Below are 24,772 nucleotides of genomic sequence, written 5' to 3'. Positions count from 1 at the left end.
TGTGGGGCATAGTGTTACTGGCAAACTATTCTTGATTTATTTTTAATGTGGACTACTGAATTTCATTGGTGTTGTTTAAGTGTGATAGTTCTTTTCCTTCTTTGGTTATGAATGGTAATTTTGATTTCCACAGTAAAGTAGTGTCGTGAACGGAGCAACAGTAATAAACATATAGGTATAACTGTGGTATGTTTTACTTTATATGAAGAAGGTATTACCAGACTTAAAATGCCAAGGAAACCTCCAGTAAAAAATCATTTATATTCCATATTATCAATTACCAAGCTACATTAACAGTTATCACTTAATAGGCCAACATCTGCCCAAGATCTTCCAGAACATGGATTTAAACAAAGAATATCTGACTGTATAGCTGTCTACCAGTTCTATGAGATAAATTATTACATTAATTGCAGTATAGCATTGTTATTTCTAATAACTGACCCACTGCATTTCTGTATATGTTAGTTTAACTAAAATAATATTTGCTTGTTGTTCTCTATTGCTTAATGACCTAATGACAACAGAATTATTATTATCATTGCCATCATAATCAGAAGACATGCTCAGATGGATCAGTGGAATGAGCACTAGCAACAAAAACCAGTTGAAGTCAATTCAGTACAGCATTTAACCTTTGTTTTATTGAAATGTAATACAGCCACCTTGTTTTGTTTTGAACTGATTACTTTCTAAGAATGCTATTTGCACAAAATCTGTGACAACATAGCAGTTTTTATGAATCAGTGCATTTCTTCGATCGATCCTATCACAAGCTTTACCATACATATGAGGTGCATCCAGAAAATAAGTTCCCAGAGTTGTTTCCTTTAAAGTAGATGTATTTAGCTGGGAAAGTTGCACATGGACAACAGACTAATGATGTGACAATCAAAAGGCCAGCGAGACAGGTCCCAACTGCTGCCAGTACTGTGGCACCAGTGCCCCAAATTGGTGTCTTTTATTCATTCTCCCACCATCTCCAAGGTTTGGTTATTGATAAAGTTCCTTAATGTACAAAACATAGCGCCCATTGAAGTTCATCAATGGCTCATTCAGGTCTATGGGTAGAACATCATGAACAAACAGGTGTGCATTTGTCTGTGTAGGCTTTTCCAAAGGTTGCGAAGTGTCTATGATGAAGGGCGGAGTGGGCAACCATCCCTCAACAATTTTCAATTTATTGCTGGTAACACATAATTATGTGCATTTTTAACTAAGTATAAAGTTTTTACTAATACAACTTTTTTGGTTTACATTATCTCTTATTACATTATAATTCATGATAAATTTAAGTTATAAGGGCATTTTTGGATAAGCCACTGCTAGATTCCCTTTTTAAAAGTATCCCCTGTCAGTATCTTAACTCCATTTTGTAACAAGTTATCAAAAACATCTCCTTTAACTTAGGGGCTTTTCCCTGTTAAAGTTAATCTTCTGTGAACCACCTGAAAGTCTTTTCTATGCCTTGTTTCATAGTTCTGAATCTCTGTGTTTCTGTTTGTGATCTTGGTATCTTAAACGCAAAGTTGCGCTCAAACAGTGGAGGTGTTCGTATCACTGGTGAAGTACTCTACCTGTGCTTGGCCAGAAGAAGAGCTATGAAGCTGTGCTTGGACCGTGGCATGATGCTAAGCAAATTGTCTTGCATTGTTATTACAGCACAGCAAAACTGTCATGTCCTCACATCACAGAATGGGCAAACACAGAGGAGAAGCCTTTGACACCGCTACCCACCAGGAATGTGGAACAGAAGCACAATGAATGTCATACACCATTCCCCCCTCTGTACATTCAGTGCAGTAGAGGGTCATTGACAGAGATGTATGACATTATATCCAACTGCTGCATGGAAGAAGTAGGTGTAGAATCCCTTGACTCAGATGCCATTATCCAGCTGCAGGCAGCAAGTGTGGCTGATCACCGCACACTGAAGAGTGCTGTGGCCACCCACATTGTTGATCCACCTACTGTGAAGAAGATGACCATGCCAAAACAGCATGAGAAGCAATCCAAGGCCCTGATCAGAGGGCTGCCTTGGATCTGTGATGAGAAGATGGTCCAAGAGGGGCTGTTACGTGCTGGATTCTGGGATGCAACTACTAAGCCGCACAACCAGATGAATAAGAATAGGCCGTCGCTGTACATCGTCATAGTGCAAACTGCAGTGGATGGCAGTGACATCTTCAGGATGAGTAGGCTCTTAGGCTTTCCTGGGATTGTTGAACCTCTCCCCCTAGACATGGACCCTAAGCAACAGTGCTTCAGGTGCCAAGCTGAAGGGCAAGTGGCTAAATACTGCCACAACTCACAGCGGTGCGTAAAGAGTGCTGGTGTGCACGCCCCCCCCCCCCCCCCCCCCCCCCCTCTGTGCCAGATGACGAGAAGAGGTGCCAGCTTGTGCTTGCAGTGGTGGGCCACATGTGGCAAACTGGTGTGGCTGCCCAGCTTTCACCATACAAGGCACAAACCGAGGAGACGTGACAATGGCGCTGCAAGCACTGCCGAACAAAGATGCAACCGAAAGGCAGGCAGCTGGAATATTGTGCCAGTGAGAGTGGCATGGAGGACCAGCCGCCAGCGGTTGCACAGCAGGCACAGCAAGTGCAGGAGATGCACGTCATGCTGCAGCCACGACAGGTGAGGTCACTGTGGCTTCAAAGCCACATGTTCGCAGGGAGGGTAGTTTTTAAGGCCACCCTGTCTGCCGAGACGGAGGAGGCATGCAGTCAACTGCAGCAATTGCACTCGCAGCTGGGATACAATATCGGGGATACAACATCTGTGCAGATGCCACAGGTGAAAAGATGACACCTGCCGCCACTCCCCTTATGGAGCAGCCGGTGGAAAACTACATCACAATGGACACACCGAAGAAGAACACGGGTGCCGCCGCAGGAACACCGAAACCCATCAGTTCCAAGCAGCTCTGCTCCAAAGAGTGGGCTACTAGAGGGATTAGAACACTCAAGGGCTTGGGCTACATCATCCACAACACAGAGAAGACCCAACTGCAACCCTCACTGAGCCTGTCAGCACAGCCAATGAGTGAGGAGTGGTGCCGCTATGTGACCACACATCTCCGAGCGCTTGGCTTCGACACTCACTCACCAGATGCTGACGGGTGACCTGGGCCTTCCCCCAGGCCAATTCACCACTGATGCAACACAGCAGGAGGATCTCACAGCCTAAACTGCAGCACACCGTGCTGCAGCACCATCATGGACTGATCTCTTATGATGAACATATGGCTCAACATGGTATCCGCTTGCATGATACCCACTCCTACCTTAACCCATCCTTGCATGAGCTATCACAGTCAGCAAGACATCTGCTACTGCTCTTACTATCCGACCTAACTATCCCAGAGGTTTGTCCTCTTGGTGTTTGACTTGGCACTTTTTTCCCTCTGCCCTTCAAATCAGTACCCTTTGTTCGACTTTCAACCCAATCTATCCCCAGATGAGTGTGTATTGATAGTTAACCTTAACCAGATAAAAAATAAAAAATAAAATGTATACGGCATACACTGTGAAAATATTGTGTCTAACGAATAGGGGTTTGCAATAAGTTCCTGGGCTTACTTTTGCAATGATCCTCAAGGCTTTCTTCTGCAGTACAAAAACCCTTTCCATATTAGTTTGGCATGTCTTGTCCATAGTACTATTCCCTAAGACAAGAAAGGGTACACTAATCCATAATATGCAGTCCTTACAGTTTCAGAATTAAGATATGGTGACAATCTTCTTAATACATATAGACTGAGTGTTATTTTTTACAGACATAATCAGCTTGCTGCTTCCATGAAAGTCAGTCATTTTTGCATAAACCCAAGGATTTACAATCTGTACAGGTTTATGGTAGAATTACATCAATATTTTGTTTTTTTGGGCCACTTGGTTTAAAATTCATAATACTAGTTTTTTCTGTGTTTAATTTTAGGTTATCTCTCTCAAAGAGAGCTCTTGCCTTTTCAATAAAGCTATGTATCTCTTCAACTAGGCTGGGCTCACACTCTGCATAGCAGACACCAGATGTATCATCTGCATACATAGTGATCAATTGCTTATTGTTAAGAGAACTTGGAAAGTCATTTACATAGCATATGAATAGGACTGGATCTAAAATGGAGCCATGAAGAGCACCTAAATGTATATTTCTATACTTGACTTTCTCCTCTCCAGTATTTCTCCATTAGTATTTCTTCATTAGTATTTCTCCATGCGCTGCTGTTTACCCTTTAGATATGTTTCTAGCCATTTTTGAGAAGAGCATGTCATGACGTGCTCTATGAAAAGTCCTAGAGAGGTCTAGGAATACTCCTACTGCTTGCGAATTTTCATTTATTTTTTCAAGTTGATGATGCACAAATTGTACTGCTGCTGACATGGTACTTCAACCTCTTCTGAAACCATGCTGGAAATCACCTAATATCTCAGCATTGTTGTAATGTTCCATGATTTTTTTAAAATTTTATTTACTCTATCAGTTTGCTGAAAGTTGAGATTAGGGCAATGGGTCTGTAGTTCTGTACATGCTTTATTTCCCCCTTTTGTGTATTGGTTTAACTACAGCCAGTTTCAACTTGTCAGGGAACGCACCATCCTAAAGAGCACAGTTTATTAGGAACTTGTGGTTTCATTGGTTCATGTTTGCATTTCTTCAATAGATTTGGGGAAATTTCATCTAATCCCACAGATTTTTTGTTTCTGAGGCTAACACTAAGGTGCAGAATGACATATATGCTTACTCCGGGTAGTGTACTGCAGTTCTGGTTGAGCTGCATATCCTATTTCATAGAGACATGATTTTCAACAGTATCGTTGAGGTAATTATTAAAAATATTGCTAACTAGAAGGGGATCAGAGATATCATCATTATTCACAGTTATTTGTAGATTATTAATTTTAGTTTCTGTTTCATTGTTTCTGATTTTATTTGCAACTGACCAGCCAGTCTTTGAAACATTATCTCAACATCATATCTGTTGGCTGATTCTTTGTGCTTTTAATATCCTGACTTCTTTGTGGTACTTATATTTGTACTGCTTGTAGAGTTCTAGCAAATGCAAATGAACCAAGCACTAAAAATACTTACAGCAAAAGACATTTTACTGCTGAAAATTTAAAACAGTTCTGCTCTAAATTAGAAGAGGTGGAGTGGCAAGTTGAAGATGATACTCCAATCTCTGTACAATTTAACAGGTTTCTAGAAAGTTTCTTACATGTATTTAATGAAATACTTCCATTTAGAGTGTTCCGCATAAATGTGTCAAATAAGCTATATTGGATCACCACTGGAATAAAAATATCCAGTTGGAAGAAAAGACAACTGCACAAGGAGTTGAAATACAACAAAGACCCTGTTGTCATCAATTATGTCAAATGGTATAAAGGCTTATTTAAAAGGGTAGTGAAAGCTGCAAAAGAAATGGTAAATAATAAATACATTTTGGCTCATGAAAACAAATCAAAGGCAGTCTGGTCTGTTATAAAATCAGAACTGGGGATGAGAACTAACAGCCAAGTTATATCCAGAATTAAGGTGGTAAATAAAACTATAACAAATCCTCCTCTGGTTCCAGAATCTTTTAACAATTTTTTTAAATGTATCAAAATCAGTTGCAGTACAATTAGGTCAGAAGGCGGAAGAATGCTTTAACAAATTTTAAAAAAATTTAGCCAAAGATATAGATAACGCTATATTACAGCTCAAAAACAAAAATTCTGCAGGGTGGGACGACATACCTACTAAAATAGTTAAATCAGCTGCCAGGACAATAGCTCACCCCCTTCGCTCAATAATCAATAAATCACTTGAAGAAGGCCACTTTCCAGACATCCTGAAGCATGCAGAGGTAAAACTTTTGTTCAAAAAAGGCTCAAGAGAAGATATCGGGAACTACAGCCCCATCTCTATTCCCTCAATGTTCTCAAAAATATTTGAAAAAGTGGTGGTAATGCAAATCAAAACATTTATAGAAAAATCAAGCATACTGTCAGATAATCAATACAGCTTTCAGAAAGGCAAAAAACACAATAGATGACATAATGAGTTTGTGAAAAAAATTTGTTCCACCTTAGACAAGTCTAGCAAAGTTGCAGGATTGTTCTGTTACCTCACAAAAGCATTTGCTTGTGTAAACCATCAATTGCTCCTGTATAAAATGGAAAAATATGGAATTGGCTGTCATGTTTTAGAATGGTTCAGGTCATACGTCACAAAGAGAAAACAAAGAGTAGTTACATCATCAAGCAAGAGAAAATTTCTTCTCTGAATGGAAGATTATTTCACAAGGCATTCCACAAGACTCAATTCTGGGTCAAATTTTATTCTTACTTTATCTAAATGATTACCACTAAACGTAAACCAACACTCAATTTTATTTGCTGATGATACGTCTGCCCTCATTGAAAGCAATCACTCAGAACAAATTTTCTCTACTGTCACAAATCTACTATACAGTTTAGAAAACTGGTTCCAACTAAATGGGTTAAAACTGAATATTTGGAAAAGACATTTACTACAGTTTGAATCTAAAAATCTAAGATAAATGAAATTCATATTACCTGCAGAAATTGGGCACTGAAGGAATCAGATTGTGTTAAATTTTTAGGAATACATTTGGACCATATGTGTAATGCAAGACCAAAAGAATCTTGTCACCCACTGTTAATAAATCTAAAAATATTAAGTGCCCCCTGTTTGTACATCTAAGAACTGATTATTTTTGTATACAGCAACCCTACATTATTCACAGACTACAATTTTAAGCACAAATACAGCACTAGGAATAAGACAGACTTCATGCTTCCTACTCACAGGTTAAAGTTATATGCACAAACTCCAGAATATATGGGCATGAAAATCTACAACATGCTAAAAAAGAAACAAATAAACAGCATGGAGCTAGGCCAACTGAAACTGAAGCTGCACAAGTTATTAGTGGAGAAATGTTATTACTCAGTAGAAGAATTTATGAATGATGATGTCGAAGTCTGAGCAAGGAAACATCACCTGTAAATTAAACTTAGCAGTCAAATAAATGATTGTAAAAATATGTTCACTGAGTAAAAGCTGTTGTTATATATTACTTTGTAATACATGTAAACTGGAGTGTTGATATATTGTTTTTGTCATACTGTATATACAAACTGTAATTGTAATGTAAATGTAATGTTGACAAGTCCCCAGTACATCGATCTGTGACTTGACTTTGTATGTTACAGGATGATAAAAATTCTGATTCTGATTCTTTCTGTAACTCTTAAGTTTGTCAGTCTGTGTAAGCTATACATTTTTCAAACACCTTATGGGAATTCAGCCAGGTAATACTTACAGCTGTAAATGTTACCTGGCTGATTTCCCGTAAGTTGTCTGAAGCTTGTATAAGCCAGGAGAAACTCAGGTCTCACATAAGCTACACATGTTTTCCATTTTTTTCTTGCAGATCTTTTGTTTTAAAAACTAATGGCACAGGCTTTGATTTTAAAGGTTCATTTTTATGGATACTCACTTTTTTTAATGAAATGGCTCTATTTTAGTGCTCAGTCAGAATTTCTGTGAACACATTCCATTTATTGTTGACCTCAATGATTCCCATGATTTCTGGCTTAAACTATATCTTAGTGTAGCAATGTTGTTTGCAGATAGTATTCATCTGTGCACATATGATTTTCTTGGTTTGATTTTAGTACTACATTTCGGCACTAGTATTTGGCCTAAATGATCTGAGAGGTGACCATTTATGACATCTGTTAAGATGATATGGTCATAATTTGTGATAACATGATCAATTGAACTACTATGTCTGATAGCTATTCTGGTGAGTACTAGTCCAAGAAGATCTTTAGCCCCATAAGACAGGATACAATCTGTAAAACGGTTCCTTTCCTGACCATCATGTAAAGTGTTGATGTTCAGATCTCACAATACGATAAGATTTACACTTCTACAATCTGACATTAATGTACTTAAAACTCCATCAAGTGATTTTAGGAAAGCATAAAAATTTCCACAGGCATAGAAAGGAACAATGGAACTGCAATTTCAAAATCTTTGTCAGTACAGATATTTTTCCCAAATAGCACTTTTTCTGTGGTTGTTATGAACTTAAATTTTTTTGAGTAGATGGCAACACCACCACCTTTATTATGTGTTCTACAGTAGAACATATCTAGGTTCTAGCCTTTTAATTTGCAATATTGATCCTTGTCCACTATTTTCTGGTGTTCTGTAAATACTACTACTACATGTGGAGATGATCCTGTGATAAAAGATTCAAAAGTGCCTGTTTTGTTTTATAAGCCTGGCACATTGTAAGGCAAAAGTTATAAATTATTCTTATGTGGACCGAAGTCTGTTTGAGGCACATATGAAACACATACGCTTTCATCTGGTGTTGTACTGGTGGAAATTTATATTGTCCCAAAAATCATTACTCTTGTCCTGCCAATGTATTACTGCACTGACCTGGCATTTAGTGGTTGATTCTCCCAGGTAGTTGTTATTTTTGTCCTTCAGAGGAATGACCTTTGTAGCATAACACTGCACATTGAATTTGCTGTTTACTACTTCTTGGTCCGTGTTATAACTATGTCCTTCCCTAGTTCAGCAGGTGTGGTAGTGCATCCTTGAGAACCATTGCTTCATGATTATGGAGCTCAGCAGCCATTTTCTGCAGATCCTGTGATCCTTGTTGCACGAAATTTTCACCAAACACCTGCTGTTCAAGGTTGTGTGAGGTGAGTGCCAAAAAAACCTGACACCTGAGCATAAAATGAAACACTTTGGAGTAGCACTGACATTTTTGCGGACCTGATCTTGCTCCCAGCAATTTCCATCTTTTGTGCACCTCAAGAAATTCCTGTCCTCCAGCCAGGTATTTGACAACAATGGAGAGCTAAAGATGACTGTCACAAACTGGTTCCATTCACAGGTGGATGACTTCTATGATGCAGGAATGCAAAAGTTGATCCCACAATATGATAAGTGTCTCAGTTCTTTTTGTGACTATGTCAAGAAATAGCTCAAACATTGCTGTACCTGTTGCCAATAAAAATTTTCATGTAACTGTTTTATCTTTGTTTAAAAAAATAAGGTAACTTACTTTCTGGATGCACCTCATAGAAATATTCTGTTGAATTTTTTGTTGTTTACCTTTGCTAATTAAGACAGTTTCCACAGCTCATTGCCTTTTAGTTAAGATCACTGTCTCTGTATTTCAGGACCTGAGTTCAATTCCAACCCTTGTTAAAGATTTTATCCACTTGGCAACTTGGTGCTTATGTTGTCATAAACTTATCTTCATGAATAAAATGTTGTCAAAGTGGTGTCAAATACAAGGCATTGGTCTAGGTAGCCGAACAGTCCCAAACAGGTTCTGTCAGCCAGTAATGTCTTATGATAATTTAATTTCATTAACACAGCAGTCTTCCAGTGAAATTATATCTGTTGTAACTTGAACCAATATTTGTTGTTCATTCTTCTTGCAGTTATAGTCGTGTGCTTCTGTGCGATCTTTTACATTATTTTCTGTAAAATAACATTAATCCATGAAACAACAGCCATAAACAGCAATATTTTAGAACTAATCTACCTTTTTAGCCCTTTTCTGAAGTCATCATTTCAGATTGTGTAGAGTTTTCTGGAATTTTAACCTCTGACATGGGATTTAATACAGTGTGTTGCCAATGTACCCACTTCACTACTGCAGCTCAGAACATATCTGTACATGATTGAGTTGTCATATGCTAAACATAATCACTGGTTTCTGTTTCGCCTTGGCAAGATGTGTAACTGGTGCAGAAATCATACTGTAGTTACAAGAGTCAAAGGACACAAAAAGCAGATAGAAAATGAGAAGGGAGAGATACAGAGCCAGAGCCTGTACTTCCTATTATTCATTCTCTATTTTCACCAACAAGCAAAGGAAACTAAGGAAAAATTTGTAAAGAGAATTACAATTCAAGCAGAAGAAGTAACATTTTTACAATTTGCTGAAGACTTGGTAATTATGTTAGAATGGAGAGGAATTGGTAGATCAGTTGAAGAGAGTGGATTGTTCCTCAAAAAGTTGTTATAAAATAAAAATAAATAGAAGATAGGTAATTAAGTATAGCTGAATTTAGCTACATGACGCTCTGGGAATTAGATTAGTAAATAATTCACTGAAAGTAGGACATGAGATTTACTGTTTGTCCAGTCACATAACCAGCAATGGTAAAAGTATATATAATTATATGAAATGCAGACTGTCAATCCCACAAACAGCATTCCTGAAAAAGAGACAATTGTTAACATTAAATGTAAATTAAGTCTTAAAAAGTTTTTTCTGAAAGTATTTGTCTGAAATGTATCATTATGTGGAAGCAAAACATAGATGATATAAAGTGCAGACAAGAATAGAACAAAAGCTTTTAAAATGTGATGCTATAGAACACTGTTGAAGATTTGATGCATAGATCAGATAACGAATGAAGAGGTACTGATCTGATGGCAAGGAAAGAGCTTTATGGCACACCTTGACCAACAGAATGCATGGGTTACAGGAACCATCTAGAGGTAGCATGAAGCAATTACCTGGCTGGTAGAGAGTGGAAATGTGAAGAGTATCAGTTGTTGAAGGTGACTGGGGCTGGGGCTGTTTCAAATTAATGTAGGCCGCAGTGATTATAAAGAGTCATACACATGTGTGGAAACAACTTCGTATTGCAACCCATAACTGCAACAATGATCAACATTTGTTTTCTTTGCAATTCCTTGATTACACTATATAGAAAAATTTCATTAATTGATTCCAAAACACTTGTGACTGTTCTGGGGCAAAATAAGTAAGTTTAGTAGATTTGAGTGTAAATTAGTTTCTGGGATAAGTGATTGGCATAAACTACAATTTTGTTTCAATAGGCTATACCTCTATATATTCTTTGTAATGTATATGCTTGGTTAAAAAGACAGTTTGATAAATGTGTTCAACAAAAATATTTCCCCAGTATCACGAGAAAACAGTATACTTGTATACTTGTAATTATTGATGCCCTCTGAAATGAGGGACTGGTGATAAGTTTTCAATCAGACTTAACATTTGAGTACCTATTTCACACTATGGTATCAGGTGCATGTATACTTAAGAATAGAACAGTAAACGCTGATTAGGCTTAGTATTCAACATTTTGTAAGTATTTAACACTTTCTGTTTCCTATTATTTTCACTTTATATTCTAATGAACTTGTCTTTTTCAGAACAGATGTTCTAATATCTCAGAAATTGTCCAAAAATGGCAAGTGGAAAATCTAAAACTCCAAAAGAGACCAAAGTTGACAAGCAAATAGACAGTGAAAGTAAGTAAATACATAGAATACTAATATTTTATGGACTATAAGAAGCTGCAGACTATAAGGTGCACCTTAATTTTTAGAAAATTAAAAAAATAACATTTTTACCATTTACATTACTAGATTGCAAAGCTAGACTAAAAACATCTTAATTTGTAAAGCCAAGCAGACTTTTAAAGTCCCTGAAAAACATCATCTCAACTTTCTTCTTCTTCTTCTTCTTCTTCTTCTTCCTCTTTGTCATCATTGTTGTCCTCTTCATATAAAAAGTGTTTACTAGACTTCTTGAAAGATTTAAAAATAACTCTGACTCTAGACCATGACTGTTTTATCCACTGGTGCACATGTTTGATTGTAGGTCATTTTAAAGCTCTTTTCAGCATCAATTCATGGTGGATTTCATCCATTATCCCTTTATTCCATTCCTATCTCATATACACTTTAAATGGTTTACTTATTGAGACATCAAGAGCTTGCAATTGTGTAGTAAGTCCTCCCAGAACAGCAGCAAGCTCTGTATTTCCATGTCTCAATTTCTCTTCCACAGAATTTTTCAAATGACTATTAAACTGATCTAGCACAAGAAGAGAACTCTTCTTCAATAAAGCACCTTTCCTTATCTCCCAAACTATGTTAATCTATAATTTTATACCAGTCTTATCCATAAAACCCTTGTCATGTAGATGACCAACAACACCAGCAGTATTTTGGAAGGTTTTGGCATTATTTTGTACTTGAAAATGATCAGTGGATTAAGTTTAGTACCATTAGCACAACATGAAGTGTCGACAGTGTAGTGCATTTTTTCATGCCCACTTGTTTCTATAGGTAGAGTGTTAACACCTTTGGTGACAACAGTTCTGTTACTTGGCACATCAAATGTCAGAGGAGTTCATCCATATTCACTGTTTGGCTTAGTTCCATGTTGGTTTTCTTTTCTTTTTTTATGTTGAATAGCAAAATGATGTAGAGATAATATACTCTCTTCATAATCTTGTGGCACTTCCTGCAAAATTTTGAGTTTGGTTTGCATGCTAAGTCCATGACACTTCATAAACCTTTATTTAACACCAACCAACTCCACCCTTAAAGTCTGTTAAGTTCCACTGTAGTGCTAGCTTACGTGTGTGTACATGAATCATTTTTGTATTAATTACAATTCCATTTTGGTGGTGTCCTTCACTCAATTTTAATATGCCATCTTCTAGTTTTGGTCATTTTGCATTCAGTCCTCTATATGCACATTTAGTCTTCCTCATTTTTTTAAAATTCTTCTTTACAATATTTTCAAGTGTGAATGGTTTTTGCTGTTGGTGGTGGGCTGAAACGCTGCTCATCTGCTCTGTTTCCATGTTCCGCATAGGCTATTACTTTCGGTTAATAGACCATATCATCTGAATACCTTTCATTTTTTTCCATTACAAAACTATCTCCTAACAAAAATGTACTACTGTTACTAATAATACAAATCACTTTCAATTCAAGTTCACTGGCACTGTAGACTGTGTGACAAAGCAAGCTGGAATCCTTTCACTTCCTCTCATGTTTTGCCATCTGCCTCCTTAAATTCAGTTTATTTTCTTTGTTCCCTAATTACTATTAACACACATGAGTATAATCTGCATTTTCATAAAAGAGAATGGTTGGCCCTCAGTCTTAAGAAATATAGTACCAGATCTAATTTTGTGCTTAGTTTTATGTATGTACTCAATTTACTAATTTATTTTGACTCTTCCTAGTTCATATCTTTTGTTATAATTTCATAACTTAAATTCTATTGTTGAATTTTTAAGGAAATATAAATTCTGTACTAATAATAAATATGTGGAATAGCCACCACTAGGATTCTTTAAGCATTTATTTGACTCTATTCAAAAACATATTAGCAAAGCCACCCCTTAATTAATTACAAAATAATCACCAGGTTTCTCAAAAGCATTGCTTGCGTAAGTATATCGGTATCTATTAATTTCATTATCTAAACAAATAATTTGGCCTAACCATTGTGGTAGAAAAATTGTTAGAAAGGAGGCATTTTTCAATGTATTCAGTTAATTGAATGAGTGATGTTTTAACTGTAATTTCTGTAAATTAAACATCAAACAATGTGTAGTTTCAGTATCTATTATTGTGAGAATATATAAAGGCCTGATTTTTGGGACAGAGACAGTCAGGCCACAGCCAATTTTCAGACAAAAAACTGGTATTGGTTAGATCAACAACAATGCTTCAAATTAACTTGAAACAAGTGTAACACAAATAGGCCATGTGTTAAAACAATGACAGTGTCTGTTCAATAGTGCCACACGTACTGTATTATTCTACAAGAACTGTATGTTTAGACTTTTAGTCCTTGTAGATGTTCAACGGTAAACTATTGTAGCTGTATGCTGACATTTGCCTGCAAACTAGTAATGACGCTTATCAAAAGTTAACCAATAGTGAACTGGCCATATTAACTGTGTAATATTGGTGGTTTGTGAACAGTGAAAGTAAAGAACTGTGGAAAGCAATTGTGCAACTGTCGGCTACATCATTTACAGTAGTCAGTCTTGAACTTCTGCCCCTCATTTTTCATACAGTATAACAACACAGTACATCAACAATGAGGACTATCAATGAAGAAATAAACCAGGTGAACATCACAACTGCAGTGACACATCGTAGGCTAGACAGTGCTCTGGGTTTGTTATGTCTGGGTGGGAGGGAAACAGTGTTAGCAAGCTTGTGAATCCCCAAATTTCATGTTTGTCACCTTGGTGCACTTTTGCTGCCAGTTGAATCCAATAGGTTTCCTGTGGCACTGAATATATGGCATTTTGGGTCAATGGAAGCGTCCGATCCCACCCGTCGGATTTGACCCATGACGCAAGGCTGTTGTGGTGTGAGCCATCATGACAGCACAGAGTTTATTTTTTGAGTGTGGCTTGTTTGTAGGTGTGGTTTTGATGTGATCAGTGGTGCTCTCTGGTGGTGTGTTTATGTGTTGTGTGTCAGGTGATGTTTTTGGTTTAGTTTGCGTGTTTATAGGTGGTGTATTGTGGTCAGTGGTTCTCTCTGGCAGTGTGTTTATGGGTAGCATGTTATGTGGCGTATGGGGTTCACTTGCGTTGCATGGTAACGTTGCATGTGTGTGGTATCAGTGGTGACTGTCCTTTCAGTGGAATATTTTTCAGTGAGTTAATGATTTTGCTTTTGTTATGTCAACATTATTGTAGTTTCTTTTTCTGTTCATTGTGTGTGAATTTTGGTAAATTTCTTTGTTAATGTCTTTGGTAGGTATGGATATGACTGACAAGGTCAACAGTTTTTGGTTGTCAGCGATGGTGGGGGACAGTGCATTGTCTCTAATAAAATTTTTTCAGCTGTTCGAACTGTAGGCTGAACTCATGGAGTGTTCAGTGTGTCGTGAAGAAATGAGGCTCTGACCATAGACGGCTATGCGTAGAGATGTTGTAAGGATAACAGGTCAAGAGAAGTGTTCGTTTCCAATTTTGATTTTCTAGGGATTTGTGTGTGTGTGTGTGTGTGTGTGTGTGTGTGTGTGTGTGTGTGTGTGTGTGTGTGTGTGTAGGATGATGGTGGTGGTGAAGGTTTAGAGATTTATAGTGTGGTATCAGCAGTTTATGATCTATATAGGTCAAGGGAAGTATTTCCAATTTTGAATTTCTAGGTGTCTTTTTGGTAGGATTAAGTATGGTGGTGGTGGTGAAAGTTTTGAGATTTATAGTGTGGTATCAGTAGTTGCTGTTGACCTATATAGGTGATCGATTCCAGTGGTTTTTTGTGTGCAGTGGAATTTGGGAAGGTTGTGGGGTCTTGTTATTATAGTGTTTTTTTTTTCATTTGGTGTAATGGTTTGTGTTTATATTTAATTTGTCCCCACCCGAAAACCCCCAATTTCCCACGCTTGTACCGTTAGTTTGATTAGGGTTTTTTCTGGAAGGGGTGTGTGTTGGTTTTTCGATGTATTTTCATATTTGTTGTTAGTGTTTTCGTAATGATGTCACAGGCGCCATATTGGAATCATAGTGGATTGTCATTTCCGCCATATTTGTGACATCATTGGTCAAAGCAGATGGGTGGAATCGGTCGCTTCCATATTTCTGCCATTTTTAATGCTGGTGGTAATTTTAGATCAAACTCTGGACATTTTTATATTAATTTTGAGTGTAAGACACATTTTAATTTTAAGGCAATTTTTCGAAGAAAAAAGTGCATCTCATGGTCTGTAAAATACGATCTAGCTACTTTAGATAGCAGTGCAAATATGGTATAAATCCAAAATGAGTTGGTTGGAAAGTAAGCTATTGTGTCATGAAAAATCACAGAGAGTACTTTAAACATTACATTTATACTATCATGAGCAATTATTTAGCTAAAATATGGCACTCCAAATGTAGATTGTCCGAAATTTCTTCTTCTGAGTAAGGTCAATATGTAACAAAAACAGACTTCTTGTGGCCAGGAATGGCCTCTTTGCCTCTGCTTTCTATTTCTTTACTTCATCCTTCATTTCATATTTTACTTTCAAGAAAGCAGAATTCATTGATTTTGTCTAATTTGTGGTCCCCAATTTTGATGTTAAGTTTATTGCTAATCTAATTTCTGCTACTCTTTATTACTTTCATCTTTCTTCTGTTTGCTCTCAGTCCAAACCCTGTTCTCACTAGAGTGCCCATTCTGTTCAATATGTTCTGTACTACTTCTTCACTTTCACTGAGGATAGCAACATCTTGAATGAGGCTCCCAGGCATACACACTGTGTGCACTTGGTGTCCTTTCCTGTTGCTTATTAACATTTCCTCAATAGTACATTTCCTCAATAGTACATTTCCTCGATAGTAGTTATTGATACTAGTATTATTTTTTGAATTTTTTGGACAGGTCAGTATTATCTTAACTGCTGTTCTGAATCCTTTGATATAATTTTGTACACAGTATATTATATTTCAAGCTAAAATTCATGAAAAGGAATTACTTTATAAAATATTTTAGTTTCAGTGATATAACTAATAAGAACTAGTTCTGAATGTACAGTTTTTTTAAAATTTGAAATTACAAATTATTTGCACTCTTAAAATTTAAATTATTAATTATGTAATCCTGTACTGTTTACTATGTTTATTCCTGGATTCATTTATGAAATAATAATAAAAATTAATGATGTAACAAAAACTAGAAGAAATTACTTGTTAAGAAAATTTGCAAAATGTTGTTATTTCCACAGCGTGTGAGTCATAAGCTTGCCTCTGATGTGACTGAATGTGTTTATGTGTAATAAGTGCTTTGTTAGTGTGAAAAATCGAAATACTGTATGATATATGTTGTACAGAAATGTGATAAAATCAGTGGAAAATATATTTATGTAAAAAATTCTGCAACAACAATCTTCCAATTTATTTAGGTTAAACAAACCATGAGGGCTGATGTTAAATTTTCAGCTTCAAGAATCAGGTCCTGAGACATGAAGAACTGGAGCCATCTCAACATGACAAGCTAAGTAAACTTGAAGTTTATTGTAATCTTCACTCCATTCAAATCTTCATAAAGGACTTTGATTATTAATTACTTGGACTGGCCATGATTTAATGTGGACAGTAGATGGAAGAAGGAAGGAGGAAGGAGATCGGAGATTTCAAGTGTGGGTGTCATCCATGGTCAACTACTAATTTGGTCTGTAACAGAAATTGTTTTATTTCATTGACTTTTGAAATTTATGTCTGAATAAATTTTTGATCACATGGACCAAACTCAAGACTGCCAAACAAATGATCTTTATACCAACAGTGATGGTGCGTGATCAGTAATGATGAATCAGATCTAATATATGTGACGAAGAGATTACAACTACAACCAGGGATATCAAAAAATGAAGATAAGTACAAACTATTTGTGAAGTTAATTTGTTTGTGGACTTCCTGCTTGTTAATCAAAGAATAGGGAAAAAACAAAAGTGAGGTAGAAATGGAAGCTGTAGTATCCAGTCAGGACATGTTTGAGCTGAGTGAAATCGTAGACAGTAAAGAAACAGTAAAGACTGATGTTTTGCAGTTAATTTTGGCAAAACTAGAAGAAATGAAGACAGATAGCAGTAGCAAATTTAGTGCAGTTAATGGTCACTTAACTAAAAATAATGAAATGCTAAATGATTTGCAAACTTCACTACAAGGACAATTAAATGACTTGAAAACTGAAAACAATAGCTAAATGGACATGTTACAAGATCAGATAGGTCAACCTAGTAGTCAAGTTTCAGAGTTTAAAAAATGGGTTGTTAGAAGGGTTAAAAAGTTTGAAAAAGTTTCTGTTTAAGGAAATGAATTGATTGTTTAGAAAATGTGTTTGTAGCTGAGTCAGGAAAACAATTAAAGAATGTTGATGTGGTCAGAGTTGAACAGAAGCCTGTAGCAGAAGAACTGTGTGAATTGGGAGCTACCACCCAGTAAAATGTCACCAATTTAAACCAAAAAATTTTAAATGTAGAATACAGTATGCAAAATGTTTTAAATCAAAAAATTTCAGCATTTCTGGAAAGTTGTATTTACAAAAATCTGTGTGCAGAAATGGTACTGCTAGGTCCAATACTCGTATCAAAAGTTTTCCATCAGTAATTTACATCCAGTGGATTTTCTGCACCACTGCCAAGAGAGCTAGAGAGCTTTGTGTCAAGTATGAATGACAATCAAAAAGTTAAATTTGTTAAATGATTTCTTGAAGGCAAAGCTCTGTCATGGGTAAATTTGAATTTAAGTCAGTGGGAAAGATTTCTGAGTTTAAATAAATTTGGCTGGAAGCAGAACAGGGGAGAATCAAAAGTGAATTTTTGAATGGTCCTAATTTCACAAATAGGGATGGCACTTTGAAAGAGTTTTGTAAGAACCAACTTAAAAAATTAGCACATCTGGTGCACTTAAAAGGAGCTCACCAGAAATATTGCAAAGGGATTTGGTACACGGACCTAACAATTGTCTGACAGGATGGATAGGGCAGTAGAAGGATCTACATACCATAATAATAGGAATAATAGAAATCACAATGGGAGTAATCACAGAAACAGAGATAATGGCAACTTCCATCAGGATCAAAGTGACAGCAGAGAGAGAAATTCTGAACAGCAGCATTATAGGAATAATGGGAATAACCACCACAGAAGTAACTACTTGGGAAACAGCAGTTCCACTCAATGAAGGTCCACTTTCTTGGGGCAAGAAATTATAACAATCATAGGACCCCTAAGTTACACTTTCAATTAGGCAGCAATAAAAGTGTTAATGCTTTAGCGCATCTATCTGAAATATCAGACTTCTCATTTATGTTTCAATCACAAGGTTTGGGATACTATGTTTCATTAAGGTTGATGTAATTGCTAATCACAAACCAGAACAGGAGAGTTGTGGGAATTTTGCTGTCTCATGTACTAATGATTTCTTCTCTTGGGTGCAAAACAGTGTTGTTGATGTGTGGAAATCAGGTGATGACTGTATTCTATATGAACTAGCTGGTATTTTTGATGCAGATGTGAATGCAAGCTGTGGAGTAACTGAGGTCTGTAAGTCTGAGACTGATGACTTATTGCAAATTGATTTTTATGCAAATGAGACTTGTATTGTCCCTGATGTTGTTGGAGTAATTTTGGAGAAATGTGGTGATGAGGAGAATCAGGTAATTGTGGAGTTTAAGAATAATGAAGTTTCAGAAATGTTTGTAAATGATGACAATACAGGTAAGGTAAGTGATGTACATGATATTGTAAGTGAGGGTCATGGAATACCAGTCAAGTCAAAACAGTTTTTTTATTAATGTCATGCAGAGTAATGATCACTGAAGGTGTGAGCCTGGAGGATAAAGGTGAAAACTTTTCAAAGTTTGTTTGGGACCAGGTTGATGATAATATAGATAAACATTCATTCTGGAATAAGTTAACTGTGGTTAGTTAGAATCTGTATCCCCATTGGCGCAATGAAGTGAAAGAGGATCTAAACAGGAAGTGTAATTTTTACAGTAATATGTTTTGTGTTCCTTCTGTAACAAGTGACATTAGTTGTGCCATAGAATCTATTCATTGTGTTCAATCTTCACCTGACAACAAGAGTAATCAAAGCAATGCTATGATACCTGTGAAGTTGATAAAACTTTGTGAAGACAGTGTGGATGGGCATTTGAAGAAATGGAAAGTGATCTTTTGGATGAAATGTCTGATAACAGAGAGGACGATTCAGAATTTAGATGTTCTTACATTAAAATTAAGATAGAGCAGTGGGAAGACAACTGTTTGGTTCATACAGTTAGTGCAATTTTTGGTATATCTGAAAAATTTAGAGAAAGGATCAAGTGTAGTAAGAATGTTGTGGAAATGCCCATTGTAGGTGTAAGATAAGAGGAGTGACAGGTAAGCAAAGCATATTGATAAAGTGTCAAGTACTATAAACTTTAAGTATAGAAGACAAGGCTTTTTAACATGGATGATTAGTGATCTCTAATTTGGAAGAAAATATATTTCTTGATTTGGAGTGAATATTGAAAGTTGATGCTTGTTTTGGATGAAGTGCTAAAGAATTGTTTATTTTGGAACCAGAAAGTAATACTTATGGGAAAACTAATTTCCATATTTTAAACTGTGGGAAAAGTTGTAACTATTCACAAAATATTGTAACCGAAGTGACTTCCAGATGTTTTATGATGATATAGATTTTGATGAGACTGAGGATCATGATTTTGAAAGTGTACTAGATTCTAAAGTGAGGGAAGCTAAACTCTTAATGACCAACAAAAGGAACAGCTTAGGAATATTTTATTGGAGTTTAGAAATGTGTTCAGTGAAAGACTAGGGAAAGTGAAAGACTATCAGTGCATACTTTCTCTTAGAGCTTTCTCAAGCCATATAGTATACCATTTCCAGAAAGGAATGATGTGGAGAAAGAAATTCAGAACATGAAAACCTAGGGAGTAATTGAGAGAAGTGGTAGTGCTTACAGTAATCCTTTGGTTGTGGTAAGTAAGAGAAATGGTGCACTGAGAATTGTTTTGGATTTTAGACATCTTAATAGGTTTCTTATCAGAGAGAATGACCATCCTGAGAACATGGACGAGCTGTTATACAAATTTTATTATGTAAAATTCATGAGTAATTTGGACTTGACCTCTGGATTTCACCAGATTCCAGTTGAAATTAATTCTAGAAAGTATACTGCATTTTTGTAAGGAGATAAGTATTTTCAATACTGGGTGGTGCTATCTGGGCTAAATGTATTTGAGGCTGAGTTCATAAGAGCTCTGGATTCTGTCTTGGGAAGTGGAGTGAGTTCAAAATTAGTTGTGTATGTTGGTAATATTTTGGGCACTGAAAGGACTTGGGAACAATATTTTGATCTGTTAAGAGCTGTGTTTTCAAAATTGGAATCAGAAGGTATGACTTTGAAAATATGTAAGTGTAAACATGGTGTTGAAGAAGTAAAATTTTTAGGACATGTTATAGCTGAGAAAAGGAATTGTACCTGATATACATAAACTTGACACTATTGTTAATTTTCCTGCTTCTTGAAACAAAAAACAGCTTATATAATTTTTTGGGTTAACAGGACTCTATGGAAAATTTTGGAGCAGCCAAGCATTAAATGCTTCATGCCTGCATGAGTTTTTGAAAAATTGGGGTTGGTATCGGGTATGTCAGAATGCTTTTGATTGGATCAAAGGACAGTTGCATCAGAGTCAGATATTGTTCAGACCAGATTTGTCTTTTCCGTTTTGTATTATGCAAACAGTAGTGTTGTTTGTTTGGGTGCTCATTTATGTCAGGAGGTTGAAGTAGAAGGTGTTATTGAACATAGATCATTTGTATTTGCTAGTAGAGTATTGCAGAAGCACCAAAAGACATACACTGTAAATGAGAAAGAACTTTTGCTGTACATTGGGCATTCAACAAGTTTAAATACAACAAGAGGGCTCGTGAGAACATACACGAGCAAAAACCTGACGCTGTGCCAAAGCGTGCAACTTATAATTGAAACAATCCTGCCAAAAGCGTGGTGCATGTGGCAAATCCTATGTGCACTAGCAGAAACTGTGTGAGCAATAGCAGGTGGGCTGTATTACCTGCTGTGGAGCCAGGAAATTTTCAAAGTTTGCCAGGCAACATGCTTCCTGTTAAGGGAAGAAGGTGGACTTAGACTGACCAACATCAAGACAAAGTGCACAGCACTGTTTCTGTACTGAGAGCTGAAAACTGAAAAACAGCCAACTGCATAATGTCCAGCCTGTTCAGTGCCTACAAACCGCAATCTGAAGGGGCACCAGTAGACACTGCCCACATTCCGTTTAAGTTGCAACACCACAACAGCTCGCAGTCAACAAGAGCGATACAATTGTGGTTGTTGCCAACCCACAACAGAGAATGGCGAGGATGGTGAACGGTGCCCTGAGAAGGAAGACCCATAAATCAAAAATAAAGATAAAGACTACCAGACCATGACTGGCCACAGGTCTGGAAGAACATCTCTGAATGGATACTACCAGAGCATACCAGGAACATTGGTACAAAATCGTTCACCAGGCAGTGCCAACGAACAAAAGACTGGCACACATCAACATGTGGGAATCACTAAATTGTGAACTCTCCAGCCAGTCTGACACCACTGAACACCAGTTCAAATGCAGAGGAAGTGGGGAACTGTGGAGAAAAATGATTGCCCACATCAAAAGAAGTGATGAAATTTTTTAAAATATTGGACAGATAAAAAATCTACTTACCATTCGACAGCAGGAGAACATATGTACAAAAATTTAAAATTTGCAAGCTTTCAGAGTCAATGGCTCCTTCTTCTGGCAGAGTACTTGAAGGGGAAGGAAGAGAGGTGAAGGAAAAGGCTGTTGAGGTTTAGGAAAAGGGGTAAAGTTTGAAAATGTCACCCAGAACCCCAGGTCAGGAGAGCTTCAACAGATGGGATGAGAAGGAAAGATTGTTGGGTATTGCACTGGACAAGATCTGAAAATCTGAGAGCTTAAGGTGGAAGGCAGGGTAATATGGAAGACAGAGATTATTGCCAAAACATCATGCATGAGTTAATAGAAACAGAATGCTAAGTGCATTGCACTCGATAGAGGTGAGATGGGATGGGACAAAAAACAGACAGGTCAGAAAATGAAAGGTACAGAAAACTAAAAAGGAGTGAAGAAAGGAATAGTTACTGTGAATAAATGCTGAGGCCAAAGAAATTAAATTAAGGCCAGACGGGTGTCGGAAAACAAGAAAATGTTGTAGCTCCAGTCTCCATCTGTGAAGCTGTGAAAAACTGGTGTCTGGGGGAAAGAATCCAGATGGCATGTATGGCGAAACAGGCACCTAGATCATGACTGTCACACTGTAGAGCATGATCTGCAACAGGATAGTCTGTGTTGCCAGTATACACCCTCTACCTGTGCCCATTCATTCTAACTGATAACTTGGTGATAGTCACGATGAAATAAAAGGCACAACAGTATTTACATAACAACTGATATACAACATGTGTCATTTCACAAGTGGCTCTCCTTTTGATAGTATATGTTTTGCTCTTACAGGGCTGGTATAGGTGGTGATAGGAGGGTACATAGGGCAAGTCTTACAGCTGGGACAGTCACAGAGGTAGGACCATAGGAAGGGAGGTGGATACAGAAGGAGAATTGGGTCTGCAAGGATATTGCAGAGATTGGGAAGGTGTCAAAAAGTTATTTTAGATGTGATGGCCAAAATGTTGGGCAGGATAGATATCATTTCAGGGCATGATTGTAGGAAATCTTACCTGATTAAAGTAGCTAGTTAATACACTGAAGACCAGGATAATGCTAAGGAACAAGTGGTGTACACTTCAGATGTTTTTTGGAGGGATCAGCAGTACCAGAATAGGATGTGATGGCCCAGGAAATCTGTTTTTGATCTTGGCTGGTGGAGTAATTAAATCCAGTTAATGCTGACATGAGAATGGTGGTTTACTGCTGTAAAGAGTCTGCATTTGGAAAAATACATTTGCCTTAATTACCAAGGCTGTATGGGAGGGAAGGTTTGACAATGAAAGGATAGCAACTCAAAATGTATGTGCTGTTGTTTGTTGGTAGGTTTAATGTGAACAGAAATCTGCAGCTGACCTTCAGTGTGGATACATCAACATCAAGGAAAGTGGCATGGGATCCAGAACAGAACCCTGTGAAATTTAATTGGGATAATGTATTTAGATATTCCAAGAATTTTAACAGGTTAGTGTCAACATGAGTCCATACGACAAAGATGTCATCAATGTATCTAAACCAAACTATGGGCTGAAGGCTTATGGATCCCAGGAAAGTGTTCTACAAGTGACCATGACTAGCTTAGCATTGGACAGACCCATCCAGGTTCCCACGGCTGTGCCTCTGATCTGTTTGTATGTCTGCTCCTCAAAGGTAAAGTAGTTATTGGTAAGTGTAAAGTTGATTAAGTTGAGCAGGAAGGATGTCATAGGTTTTGAATCAGATCAACACTGACTGTGGAAGTGTTCTGTGTTGGATATGATAAGAAGTTCTATGGATGGAGTTGCTAGGCCTTATGAGGGGCCTGAGGTTTAAGGAGGGATTGCAGATCAGTTTGGTTCACAGGGGTGGAATCTGGATGGCAGACACTGTATGTAAAGGTGTCAGTCAGCTGGTGTAGAGCTTCACTCATGTACTCCTATCAGTCAAGTACCATGATAATAGGTCCCTTGTCTGCTGGGAGGATAATAATGAAGTCATCAGCTTTTAGACAATGAAGAGCTTGAGGTTCTGAAGAGGATATGTTAGGGTCATGTTATAGGGATCTGTGGAAGGGTTGTGAGGAAATCTTGGAAGGCTTGTAGGGGATGACATTGAGGTAGTAGTGGTGGATAAAGTTGGAATTGTGGTCACAACTGTTCAAGGTAGGATTCAATGTCACATTTGCTGTTGGAATGGTTTTGGGACTTGGTTGAAAAGCAATATTTCCAGTTAATATTACATGTGAAGCAGCATGTTGAAATGTAGGTTTAGGGCTAAAAGTGAGATCCTTGAATAATACAGATAATTCAGATTGGGATAGTCCTTTAGAAGGGAGGTTGAGAACGCTATATTGTTGTGACACAAGGGCATTAAGGAGGTTGGCCAAGATTTGTTTGTAGGAGAGAAGTGGATGTTGATGGTGTGTCTGTTTAGGGAGCTGCAGAGTGATAGGAAGGTAGTTTAGGAGAAGGTGGGATAGCAGTTTGAATCAATCAATTGATTCAATCAATCAGTTCCTTTTATTTGTCTGAAGACAACATTGCTGTTGCATAAGACATCATAAAGTATAAGTTATTTCTTTGTGGACAACAGAATACAATGTTACCTATGAAACTTACATAAATTTCAGTTTACACTTTTATATTACCCAGTTTATAATATACATAATTTAGTTCACATTGCAGTTACA

The 24,772-nt window shown here is 37.0% G+C and overlaps 1 protein-coding gene across 3 annotated transcripts in view; it reads left to right on the top strand.

Moving 5' to 3' along the window:
- The window catches only part of LOC126276370 (uncharacterized), a 252,682-nt gene that overhangs the window by 40,932 nt on the left and 186,978 nt on the right, over window positions 1–24,772 (top strand). For 2 of the 3 annotated variants that reach the window (XM_049977284.1, XM_049977291.1), the window contains exon 2: window positions 11,245–11,343. In XM_049977284.1, coding sequence (XP_049833241.1) covers window positions 11,280–11,343 — 64 coding nt within the window. In that variant the 5' untranslated portion in view covers window positions 11,245–11,279. The remainder of the gene's footprint in view (window positions 1–11,244; window positions 11,344–24,772) is intronic. The other variant, XM_049977274.1, reaches the window with a different exon arrangement.

This window comes from Schistocerca gregaria, chromosome 1 (genome assembly GCF_023897955.1).
Source record: "Schistocerca gregaria isolate iqSchGreg1 chromosome 1, iqSchGreg1.2, whole genome shotgun sequence".
In the NCBI taxonomy this organism is placed as follows: domain Eukaryota; kingdom Metazoa; phylum Arthropoda; class Insecta; order Orthoptera; family Acrididae; genus Schistocerca; species Schistocerca gregaria.
Note: the sequence above shows the minus strand (reverse complement) of the source record. Positions and strands in the feature narration are given on the sequence as shown.